The sequence below is a fragment of the Sebastes fasciatus genome, chromosome 18 (genome assembly GCF_043250625.1).
Source record: "Sebastes fasciatus isolate fSebFas1 chromosome 18, fSebFas1.pri, whole genome shotgun sequence".
In the NCBI taxonomy this organism is placed as follows: Eukaryota; Metazoa; Chordata; class Actinopteri; order Perciformes; family Sebastidae; genus Sebastes; species Sebastes fasciatus.
The window spans coordinates 21,507,071-21,519,777 of NC_133812.1; the positions used below are offsets into that span (position 1 = coordinate 21,507,071).

Consider the following 12,707-nt stretch of genomic DNA (forward strand, 5'->3'; position numbering starts at 1 on the left):
ATAAAAAATGATTAAAATGTGTCTTAAACTATAACTATAACTGATCTCAAATAGTTGCCAAAATTAACACCGGCTCCCGCAGGAGACCTTTTGGCCCCTGTTTGATTGACAAGTGATCTCTATGAAGTGCAAGACAAAAACATCACAGCAATGAGAAGCAAAGATGAACTGAAAACCCATGGAGTATCACTTAAAGTACGGGGATGCTCTAAAATGGCATAAGTTTAAATGAAAGAGGCCAGAAAGAACTCGGTAACAAACATTGCCATATTTCTCTTGTCTGTCTTTCTCATCGTTAGTTCCTCTAAGTGCCAACACAAGAGGAAACAGAGCATGGGGAAGTGATAAGATAATAATCCAGCTGTTAACACTGATACGGTGAGGACTTTGCATTGTCATTGCCCCATTCGGATCAAACACACCACATGACCATACATGGGCACACATACACAGCAACAACAACAAAAAGTTCTAGATGTGCAGCAACAGGCCTCGAAGGCTCACACTAACATTTGAGAAGAACCATTACTTCTTTCAGTTTATCATACAGTCTTTATGAAAGTAGTATTTTGACAATCATGGAGGATTAAAATATGATCCACACTAGACCAAACACCCTCTAATACTATACCTCCTCATGTTGAATTCTAAGGTGACGTGACAGAAACGATGGCTATAGGAGAATCAAACCAAAGGAAACATAAGTAGGCTAAACGCCAACAATGTCTATGGTATTCTTCAATGACTTGGCAGACAATCTGTTTTCCACCCAAAAAATTTAAGTTTTGTCGATGTAAATAAAGAGATTATCAACCTATTCTCACTCCCAACTCGTCAAGTACCACCGCTTGGTCACCTCGGTATCTGATACCGACACACCGAGGCTCCTTTTATGAGACTCACCAGTCTTTCAACTAACACCAATGTAAACCCATTCGCTTCGTTATTTGACGGTCAAAGCAACTAATGTATAAAGAGCCAGAAAGTCCGTTTGGGGAGGGTGGTCATTTTACAAAACAAACTACAAACATACCTATGTTAACCCAAACCACAAGCTTTTCCTAAGCCTAACCAAGTATGTTTGTTGTCTACACCTAACCAAGGAGTTTTGTTGTGTAAGTAAACCTAAAAACTAAGTAAACCTGTGTTGGAAGTTTATTTTGAAAAGACACTATACGTGTAACAAGCAGAAACTGACACGCTGTCCCTGATGCATCCAAAACTGATGCTGGAGGGGTACCTAGAGCATCACAGTTTGATGCGTAGGGCCACTGTACAAGCTGCGGTATTTGACGAGTTGGCAGTGAGAAGCCGTTGAGTTTATACAGCATTCATTTTCTGTTTCTTTACTGTTATATCGTTTGAACCACAAATAGCGAATTTTTACTCATAACAGACTCAAGAGGCTCCACCAAAAATAAACATGATGAGAAACAAAACTGAACCAGACAAATTGGTTCTGCACCACGTCTACGAACTATGCTCCCGTGCCTCAAAGCACCAAAACAATATGCCAAAATGGCTGCATGTGACAGACTTCCCTTCTTGCCACTCCACAGCCAGATCAGCACTATAAGGGTTCATGTGCTTCCATATAATCACTCCAACATATTAAAACTGGTAATAGAATAATGCGGGGTTAATGCAAATAAAGAGTAAAGACTTTATTTTTGCCCCTGGGGAAACCTCGCAGGTTTATCTGGCAACGATGATTATTTGATCTGGCCTTGAGCAATATTCACTTTACAGACAAGAAGTCGACATAATCATCATGAGTCATCTTCTTCTTCATGCCCACTGAATTTCATAACCAAGAAAAATAGGAAGTAAATAGAAGCAGCTTGACTTAGCAAACAAAGACTGAATAGTTAGGTATCAATCATGCTTTTAGAAAGCATTAATCTCTCTGCATATTGTTTGTTTTTATTGCTGTAACACTGAATCACAGTGAAAGTAGTGAGAATATTTGACGCTGATTTTATAATGATATATATATAATAATTCCTTCTTGTTATAGAAGGCTCATACAATTGAGTTGTTTATTTAATTTTGAATTTAAAAACTCAAGTTAAGACTAGCATTAAATGAGAAATATGAAAAATAATTGTAATTTATTACAGTTTTCAGTCACGTTTTAGCCCTTATTAAGAGTGCCAATGACCTACTTTATACAGCTGGCAAAGGTAACCATTCATTGTCCATTTTGATAGATGGGAGAACTGCTTTTTATACAGTTGCTTACAGTGTTCTACAGAGTCCTGGCAAATCTAGAAACATAGTGTTTTGTTTGTAATTCTCCAACAGAGCCTCTTCTGTAGCTCATATTAATTGTGGCATTCCCCAAGGATCCATTCTTGGCCCACTATTGTTTTCAATATACATGCCTCCTCTCCGACATATCACACAGAACCATTATGTTCTCTGCAATTGCTATTACATCACAAACTGATTGTTCTGTTTATATATATATATCAGTAAGACCAAGGCTACCCAAGTATGCACTCATGTTTTGGGTCCTTTTTAATTGGTGATCAACCTTCCAGTTATTAGTTTACGATGTTATGGTAACAACCAGGCAGCTACATGAGCTCCTCACCAGGTTGACCAAACTGTTCCAGCTCAAACCAGTATACAAGCAGTCTGAACTGCTCATACAAGCTTCACTTCTTGCTGGTCTTAACTGGATTTTTTAAAACTGGGATAAGAGTAGAAGTGTCAGTTTTAAGAGCAACAATGGTAGTATTGGAAGCATACGATGTTAAGAATGTTATCTTAAAAATCCACAGATACAAGTTCCTCATTCTGCATATTCTGATAAAAGAAGGGGGGGAGTTTCAGTTACAAGCGTCAGTTTTCTGAGAAATGCTCAATAGATTTTGCCATACGGAACTCAACGCTGCTAGCGAGCTGACGTCAAGTTGTCTTTTTGAATCCTGTAACAATACCAAGGGGTTTACTTTACATAAGTAACTTGTGTCAGATGATGGTAAACCAAAAATCAAACAATGGACCTATATTAATCCACCTTTACAATTCAGAGTTAAGAGCACTCCATTAAAGTTGGAGAAATTGCTAAGTGTGCTTACATTTATAGTAGCCTGGTCACCAAAAAAGATGTCACAAAAAAGGATATAATCTTAAAATAACCTTTACCGATTGTTATAACAAGAAACTGACTATTTATTTATTTTACTACTTACTGGATTGCACTATATGGCATGTTTACACAACTTAAAATATTTGTTATGTCTACCTGGACCATTTTGACTGACTCATTTTCCCTCCACAGTGAACAGAAGCAAGGAGCAGTCCTACAGCAAAACACACAAACTCAGGGAAGGAGAAAATGAAATATACACAATTGCACTTAGACCAGAAAGCAATGAAAAATGTTTATATAGCAAGAAATATAAATCAGCATTTAAAATCCTAAATAAAGAGAACACTGTTGAAGAAATGTTGTGATGTTAATACCATAAGATATTTTGCTTGAGTTTAGCACATCTTTTCCAGGGTTTAATCTGTGGCTGCAACTAACATTCATTTTCATTATCATTTGATTAGTTAACAGCCTACAGAATTTAAAAATATAGTGAAAAACAAACAAAATTTTCCCAAGATGACCTCTTCGAACTGCTTGTTTTGTCCGACCACTAGACCAAAGAATTTATATTTGCGTTACCGTGATATAAAACAGAGAAAGCCGCAAATCCTCACAATTAAAAACTAGCAACTGACGTCTTATTTAATCAGCTATTGTCTAATACTATAGTCTGATCACTCATTCACTTGGGCTAAACCGAACATGAGGAAACGATGAGAGAACAGGGCCTTGTCTGCCCTTACTTAGGTTTAGTGGTTGAGTTGCAATGAGACCCCCACCCAGCCGTTTCCTGCAATATTGCTAAATATTACACAATTACTTAATGAATCCATAATGTAAAGTGTATCAGGCTACCAGTAAACACAGGTATCTACATAATCTGTGAATATCCCACTGCTTTGTTTGATAGTAAACCTCTTGTCTTTGACTCTGAGTCAGTGGAGAGGTAAGACCTACATATTTCAACCTAATCTATTTGTGAACAAGACAAAGTAACTGCAACTGCAATTAAATTTGACCACTTTTGATTTTTTAACGATGAAGTGCACTGTGGTCTCTCTTGTGTTGTCCATGGTTGTTCTCGTGGCTTTTTTGTATTTCATGTCCATGGAGCCCTTCACGGTAGAGTCATCAGACCCGGTGGCAGACATAAATGCGTGAGTGGGAATTTGATTTCTGTAAGCGGACCCAAAGCAAACATGATAGGCAGCGCAGTCACGTGAGTGTATTGATCAGACTGATTACACAATTATAAGCACATCATCCCTATCTATACATAGTCATAGGCTGTATTCCATTTCCTGAGCAGAAGTCCAGGTAGGCTGAACTTTCACTGATCTGGAAACAACAAAGGTGAAGTCATTGACAGTTAATATATTTAGCAGGTCAGTGGAAATGTAGCCCACCTGAGCTGCAGCCCAGGAAATGGAACACAGCTATTTTCTGTGGCGCTGCCAAGATGTGGACGTGATTACAGACCAGCAGGGTGATACAAGTAAACGTGATATAAACATTGCCCCAATTAGCCTGGACCTCTGAGAAGAGTCCGGTGGGATCCTCCCCTGCGATTCTTTTTTGATTAACAAGCTTGATTTTGATCAAGCTTTTTTATGCACTCTGGCACCTTAATTACAGGCAAAGTAGCCTACATGTGTTAATCATTGAAATATTTAAAGGTGTACCTCAAAAACTGTTTAATGTTTACTTTCTAGATTAAAAAGGCAAAAGTGAGCATGGCTCACATACCCCCGCTCACTGCTTGACCCCTACTAAAGTAGGGCCAAAGGTTTTGCCCTTTTGGAACTAATGGAATTAATGGGCATTAACTAATCAACTAATGGGCACCCTGGACTTCTAACCCCCAAAAAGGCACAACTAGACCCCACTGTCAACCATCATACCAAGTTTGAAGTTCCTAAGTTAAACAGTTTCTGAGTTCTACTCCGTAAACAAAAGTGGGACACGCAAACGGACGGACAGACCGACACGCGGAGAGCTATATACCCCCGACTATGTCGTCGTGGGGGTATAATTATGAATTGTGATGTAACAAATAGTAGTCTGCCATTTGTCCTCTACTGTAACTTGTGTCGCACAGGGAATTAGAGCATTCATTATTACAATTACTAAAGTTATTACTTACACGTGGGCTTTTTCTACTATGTCAACCCAAAGTGAATGTCGTGAAAAAGGTCAATTGTTAATCTCAAATGAGTGTAACATATGGATACATGACTTTAAAAATAATGTGTACACAAAACGTAATGAATGTCTACACCTCTCACAGTGTGTTCGTACTGAATTCATTACTCTGTACTACAAACATAAATATTATTGTGATTGATGATACATTCTAAAACTAGAATGGCACTCGGAGAGCGCAGACCTCCGCCAAGCTGCCCGAGTACGATTGAGAGAGTTTAATTATTAAGCTGTATGCCTCACTGTGTGGAAGTGAACGGAATCTTTTCTTTTTTATGTGTAAGGCTTTCAGGCTTGACTTAAACATCCCTTCTCAACTTTGTAAAACAAAATGTTTATTTAATACATAAAATAAATTTGTAAATTTACTGAATTGTTATTTATTATCAAAATAATAAATAATACTCTAACAACTTGATAAAAAAATCTTCAATATAAACAGGAATTACAATTCAACAAATTGGTCAAAACGTAAACAGGAATTAAAACCCCAGTATATAATGTATATGAACATAGAATTGAATTTAATAGATCAGCCCCATTGTCACCGATATCCGATCCAGCTATTTGAGTCAGTATCAGTGCGATATCCGTTCCGGTATCGGTGCATCACTATATTTATTGCAATAAAACTCAGAAAGACAGATGCTCTCTGTGAATTTTCTATTAAGAGCAACATTTCAATATTTACAATATTTTACAATATTGTAAGCAAAGAAGTGGCAGCAGATGATGAGCAGAAGCGGGTCAAACTACAATAACTAACTTCCCATTGTTTTTAGAACACCGGCGTGCACCTGTTCCTTTCAACTCATGCTGTAGCTTTGCCTCATCTCTTCCACAGTTTAAAACCTCTGATTTAGAGTAAAGAGAAATCTACTGAAGCTGGAGATAAACTGTGATGAACTAAAATAAAACGCCCCCCAAAAAATATGAAAAAAAGAGGCCCAGTGTGGAATGATTTCCGTTTTGTTGGTAAGATTACAGATCAGCATTTTAAACCTCAATGAGACTGCGTCTGGTTTACAAACCTATATTGCTAAATACTGGGCAAACCATGAGTAAAGGAAAACATCCATTGCTATAAAAGGAGACGTGGATGTACTGTACTGTACCAACACAGATATTTACTCCACACTGCTCTCTTTCACAGCATCCTGTTGACTTTTGACTCAAGAAAAGGTAAGCACTAAATATTTAATCCTCATTTACTAAGAATTTGAGCAAGACAGTTGTTAGACATCTGTTAAAACTGTTGCCGTATGTATTGTGTCTTAAAGCTTTGATGATAACAGTGGTAAAAAAACAACTGCATTTTTAAAAGTTATTATCTGTGCCCTCTGTGGTGTGTTTGGTTCTTGTTTTTCAGGATGAAGTGCATCGCGCTCTTTCTTGTGTTGTCCATGGTCGTCCTCATGGCTGAACCCGGGGAGGCTTTTTGGGGTACTTTAAATACAGTCATGGAATCAACTGACCTTCTAATAGAAAATATTTTGACACAACATATCCATTCATTCAGCCTTTATTTAAATCTTGAGGAATCATTGAGGGCACGCCCTCATTTTAAATGATGTCGAGAGTAAAACAGAATCCAGTAGCAACAAACATGGCAGCTGTTTGGAGGTGATCCTACGCTAAAGTTCAATGGTTATTTGCCAAATCTGCAATGTCAATGTTTCAAGAGGTGCTAGTAGCACTGCAAAATATAACACAACCAACTTAATCAATTTCAGCCAATCAAAAAGAAAGCACAATTCAAAGAAGCAGATTACTTTGTTGAATGCATTGTAAAGAAACTTCCCAGTGATGGTGTGAAAGCGACAAAAATAACAGAAATACATTTCATTTTGTTTTATAAAGTTAGGAAACAGAGTTAAAAACAGTTTAAGTCAAGCCTGATGTTGCCTTACACATAAAAGAATCCTCCCAGTCACTTCCAGACAGTGAGGCATAAAGCTTATTAATAATACAGTGGTATAAGATTGGTACTCCGATACTTTCGAAAAAACTAAAAGCAGTTTTACCAAATTAAGTGTTTGCATGTGGGACTTCAAGCTTTAGCCAACTACTTAAACTCTAAGCCAGCAGATCAGTTTACAAGAATTTTAAGATATGTGGCAAACTAAGCTAAACAGTTAGACTACATACAGAGAGCTTTTGTTTTAGCTTGCGTAGTCGAGGGTTACGTTGCACTGTAATTTATGATAATAACATAGAGGCTCCGTAGTCTGCACCAAGACGGCCTCCAACCTTGTTCACTAAGAGGCAACTTAACAAAAACACTATGTAACTATTCGTTATTAGCCGAGCTACGCGCTGTCCTTGTGTTAACATAGCGGCGGTGGATGAGAGACTGCGGACAGAGCAGATTGAAATATCGCTTTTCTACATGTTAACATAATATTTATGCTTGTTGAACAGTTGCATAAAGTGTTGGCTTTATACTTTAGGTTTACGGTTTTATTACACTTACTTACAATAACGAGCGTAGTTGTCAACTCGACTTCACCTGGTTCACTTCACTGTCTCCAGCTATTCGCTGACTTCACTCCGATTGTGTATGTGGAGAGCTTCACAGCCCAGACACAGAGCAGGAAGAGGATGCAGCTTGATAATATATACTAACGTTACTTTACTTTGACCCTGGGGTCCGTTTAATAACAAGTTTTGGTAACCATCCTCAAATAAAATGATCATCGCGTTTCAGACTTCAGTCTTATGCGATGTGTTCATCGCGCATGTTTGTGTCCCGATGACGATGAAAATACAATTCATCAGTCAGCACTAATTATTAACTAACTAACTATTGTACACAATATCTCTGGCTCCAGAAGATAGCATATCTATAGTCTTGTCAAAGTCTTGTTTTAGGATTTCAGTGGCTGAGTGTGCAGTATTAGTGATGTTATTGTTCTAATGTTTTTTGTTCATCATTGTTTCTAGGTCTGATTTAATGTAATCATGTTTTTCTCGTCTGTTTTATTTAGTCCGCCACTTTGTCAAAAGGTAAGGACCTATGCTTCTACCACTGTTATCATTATTTTTACATCTTCTATACTACTATTTTTATAATAAATATTAGGGCTGTCAATTGAGTAAATTATTTAATCACGATTAATCGCATGATTGTCCATAGTTAATTATGATTAATCGCACATTTTTTTCCTGTTCAAAATGTTCCTTAAAGGGAGATTTGTCAAGTGTTTAATACGCTTATCAACATGGGAGCGGGCAAATATGCTTGCTTTATGCAAATGTATGTATAAATTTATTATTGTAAATCAATTAACAACACAAATTAATGACAGATATTGTCCAGAAACCCTCACAGGTACTGCATTTAGCATAAAAAATATGCTCAAATCATAACATGGCAAACTGAAGCCCAACAGGCAACAACAGCTGTCAGTGTGTCAGTGTGCTGACTTGACTATGACTTGCCCCAAACTGCATGTGATTATCATAAAGTGGGCATGTCTGTAAAGGGGAGACTCGTGGGTACCCATAGAACCCATTTTCAAGTCAAGGGACTCCTTTAATAATGGCCATGGCAGTTTTTTGTCGCCAACATTTTGCATTATTTAGTGGTTGGTACCAATGGAGTCCTTAGGTTTTTCTAGTTTCATACGATACCAGTATCTCCACTCTAGCTTTAAAACGGAGGCAGCTACAACCTAAAAATCATAAGTTGTGTTAATGCGTAAAAGAAATTAGTGGCGTTAAAACAAATTTACATTAACGTGTCATTATGGCGTTAACTTTGACAGCCCATATAAATATTAATGTTAAAGTAGCATTTAAGTAATTGTGATACATTTCTGTATTTCTCATATATCATAATACTAAAACAAACACTACTATTACTACTTCAACTTCTCACAATATTATGTTCTGCTGCTGAATCTTCTCTCCGTCCACCAGCCTTTTCGGAGATCGCAAAATGGACGATCAGCAGGAGCAGCTCGACAAACGTTCAGTTGATTACACGGGGCAGCCTGGTGACGCTGGGACACCCTGAGTGGGACACCCTGAAGCTATGTTTTATATGAAAAGATATGCTTGTTTCAGAATATATCAACTGCTGCAACCATTTCTTGAAAATACATACGCTTTTTTAAAATTCATTCGGTAGAATGTCTGAATAAATTTGCATTGAAAAACGTCAAATATGTTTCTTATTTAAAAATTGAATTATAATGAACATGGTTTTACTTTATTAAAAATGTTATCAGCTGTAAGGAAGTGATGGAGTGAAGCCCAGAGTGAACCAACTTTGGTTTTGAGGTAGAGATTAGATCCATTATCTATAATTCCCAAATTATATGAGAGTCTATGTTTGCTCTTCCTGTAATAATACTTAAAGCAAAGGTAGGCAGAAGCACTTTTTTGTTACATTTGTTGAAATTCTCTTTACATCCCGACAGCAATCAATAAACCAAATGCTCTGGCAAAAAAAAAAGAAGAAAACAGAAATTCAAATTAATTATTTTAAATATATTTAATTCAATATTTTTTTATAATTTAGAGTAAAGAGAACATGTATAAAGCTGGAGATAATAAATATATGTGATAAATGTGGTGATTTATAGCAGCCTAGCCATCACAGAGAAGACAAAATTAGCTGAAGAGTACCTTCACAAACTAGTTGAAAATCCAAAAATAGTATTTATGACTTAAAGACGAAATACAATATTCTCCAAATTCTTTAAAGACGTGAACATATAATGAGAAAACATAAGCAATTTTCTCCATATTTAGGATGATTTACTGTTTTTGACACTCTGGGTTGAACTAAAGTATAAAAAAAACTGAATGCAAAGAAGTGATGAAAGGAGTGAGCATGGTGTCTGTTTTCCCTTCCTGTATTGCAAAACACTGCACAAAGAATGAGAAAAGGAAGCTATCCCTCTCTTTAAAAAGAGACGGGTATCTGCCAACCCACAGAGACTTACACCACCTGTAGATCTCACACTGCTCCATTAGTCCTCTTTGAAAACAGCTTTTTGACTTTCACCGTCAGTCAGCGGAAAGAAGTAAGTATCTCATCTTCCTTCACTTACGTATGCCGAATATTAATAGTGTCTACATTATTTTACTTTTTGCTATATCCACGACACAAGCAGTCTAAACATTTGTGGTGTGTTTAATTCTTGTTTTTCAGGATGAGGTTCATCACGTTCTTTCTTGTGTTGTCAATGGTCGTCCTCATGGCTGAACCCGGGGAGGCTTTTTTCCACCACATTATCGTGGCGATCCATCGGTAAGGACTTGTGCTTGATACTTGATACAAACAACAACCTGATATAATATAACTGTTTTTTTTACCTTAGTTGTTATATTCTTAAGCTGAACTCTCCCAATTGTCTCTCCACCCACCAGAATTTTCGGCCAGAAACAACGCGACATGGCAGATCAGCAAGAGCTGGACCAACGTGCGTTTGACCGAGAGAGAGCTTTTGCCTGAGTCTCTGATCTGAAAGAATTTCATGTTTTACATGAAAAGAAATGCTTCTTGCTGTTCAACATAACAATGTATTGATTAATTGATTGTGCTAACCATTGCTTGAAAACATTTTCACATTGACCTAATTGGTTTTGAAAGAAATGTCAGTCATTTGGAATAAATCTGCATTGCAATACACCAAAGCATTTCTCCCTTGTCTTATTTAAAGGAAATCATCATTTTGGGGTAGATGGGTTTTATCTTTAATTTGTCACATATCTGGATAAGGTAGTTGACATTTTGTAGTATTTTGATGCTTTACTACATGGTGATTAGGAATGCTAAAATACAGAAAATGTTATATAAAATCTAGGGCTGTCAAAGTTACATTTCATCTTCATCTTTCGGGGGTTGTAGTGGGCTCAGTTATACTGGCATCATATGAAACTGGAAAACCTAAGGGTGTTATACTAACCTGTCGAAGGAGGAAGGAGGCTAAATAATGCTCCAAACTTGTGCTTAACTAGAAACCCAAGGAATCCATTGGTACCAACCATGTCATACTAACTAAATACTTGTCCAAACTTGCACGAAAAACTGGCATGGTCTCAAGATATGTGAATGAAAATGGGTTCTATGGGTACCCACGAGTCTCCCCTTGAAACACATGCCCACTTTATGATAATCACATGCAGTTTGGAGCAAGTCATAGTCAAGTCAGCACACTGACACACTGACAGCTGTTGTTGGCTGTTTGAAAGTAACATGCGTTCAGACAACGCATCAAAAATGTTTTCTGTTGGATCTAAATAGCTGTTGATGTTGGCTTGGCAGCCCACCAGGCCTGTACAACTGCTGCAGACACGAATACATTTATATAGTTTGTCCTGGTATGTTTCTTCCATATCTCAGTGACATGTGTCTGTTGGTTTCTGTTTATTTCTGAGATGGTTTTATTGCCACAGAGTTTCTTACAAGTTGATTTATTTGAAAGGCAGCCTCCTGAATATAGTTAAATATTGTTCCTGTAAATGCTCCAATCTCCCGTGTTTCTTATTGAAATGTTATTACGGTACATGGAACTCAACTGGGGTCTAATGGGCTACTGTGGAAAAAAATATTAAAGGTCACTCAAATTCTCTTTCAATGTCCGTGTTCATGTTTGCGAACAGAAAAACAACTATTTATGTAGGAAAATGTAATCTTGTTTAAATTTAACATTAAATAAATTGTTGCAGGTCTGTTGATAGCTTCCTCAGAACATGCTGATGAAATGCGGATATACTGTATATCCCATAAATGCTGATGCTTGTCGCTCCAATCACAGTTGATTTAGAGCACCACATCTGCTGCTTTACTTTGAAAAACACTCACAATTTCCTGCCATATGGACTCTCTCTCCGTTAGGTCAATAACGTTATAATAGCACAACTATTTATAACAAATACAACACTGCAGTATGCAATCTGTTTCAATATCCAACCTTTTATATATTTTATAATGTATGCATTCAAACCATAACATATATATTGTATTTGATTTGAAAACATGATCTAGAATTCATGCAATTTTAAAGCAAGGAATCGCTGTCTGTGGGGATGTCCTTCGCAAATCTGGAGAACTGCTCATCCCATCAACTTGACACTTAGCGGGTGTATTGCTGGGGATCCAATGTAGTGCTTTGTTGAATTCTGTGCAATTTGGAAACGCGTCATGTTCAATATTAATAAACTTTATAACACTACTGTAATAACCTTCCCCCCAAGCAAAATACCTCCACCAATTAAATCCATGCTCTACTTTTTTAATGGCAGTGGTGAGTGATGTAATCGTAAACCAGGAAGTATAAACAAAAAACAAAAAATAAACAAAAAACACCAAACTTTCACCCAGGAGAACGGTGTTCATACCCCGTTTGAAACCAAAAGTCAACGTTGATTTATTTGTCACGCAAGTTCC

The 12,707-nt window shown here is 37.1% G+C and overlaps 2 protein-coding genes across 2 annotated transcripts in view; one reads left to right on the top strand and one right to left on the bottom strand.

The window, feature by feature from the left end:
- LOC141756492 (exostosin-1) overlaps positions 1–12,707 on the bottom strand; it is a 290,084-nt gene that overhangs the window by 121,198 nt on the left and 156,179 nt on the right. The window lies entirely within an intron of this gene.
- On the top strand, positions 6,331–9,472 carry LOC141756493 (pteroicidin-alpha-like). Its single transcript, XM_074616246.1, has 4 exons — positions 6,331–6,487; positions 6,675–6,748; positions 8,293–8,311; positions 9,227–9,472. The coding sequence occupies exons 2-4, from the start codon at positions 6,676–6,678 to the stop codon at positions 9,321–9,323; spliced, it is 189 nt and encodes a 62-aa protein (XP_074472347.1). The 5' UTR covers positions 6,331–6,487; position 6,675; the 3' UTR covers positions 9,324–9,472.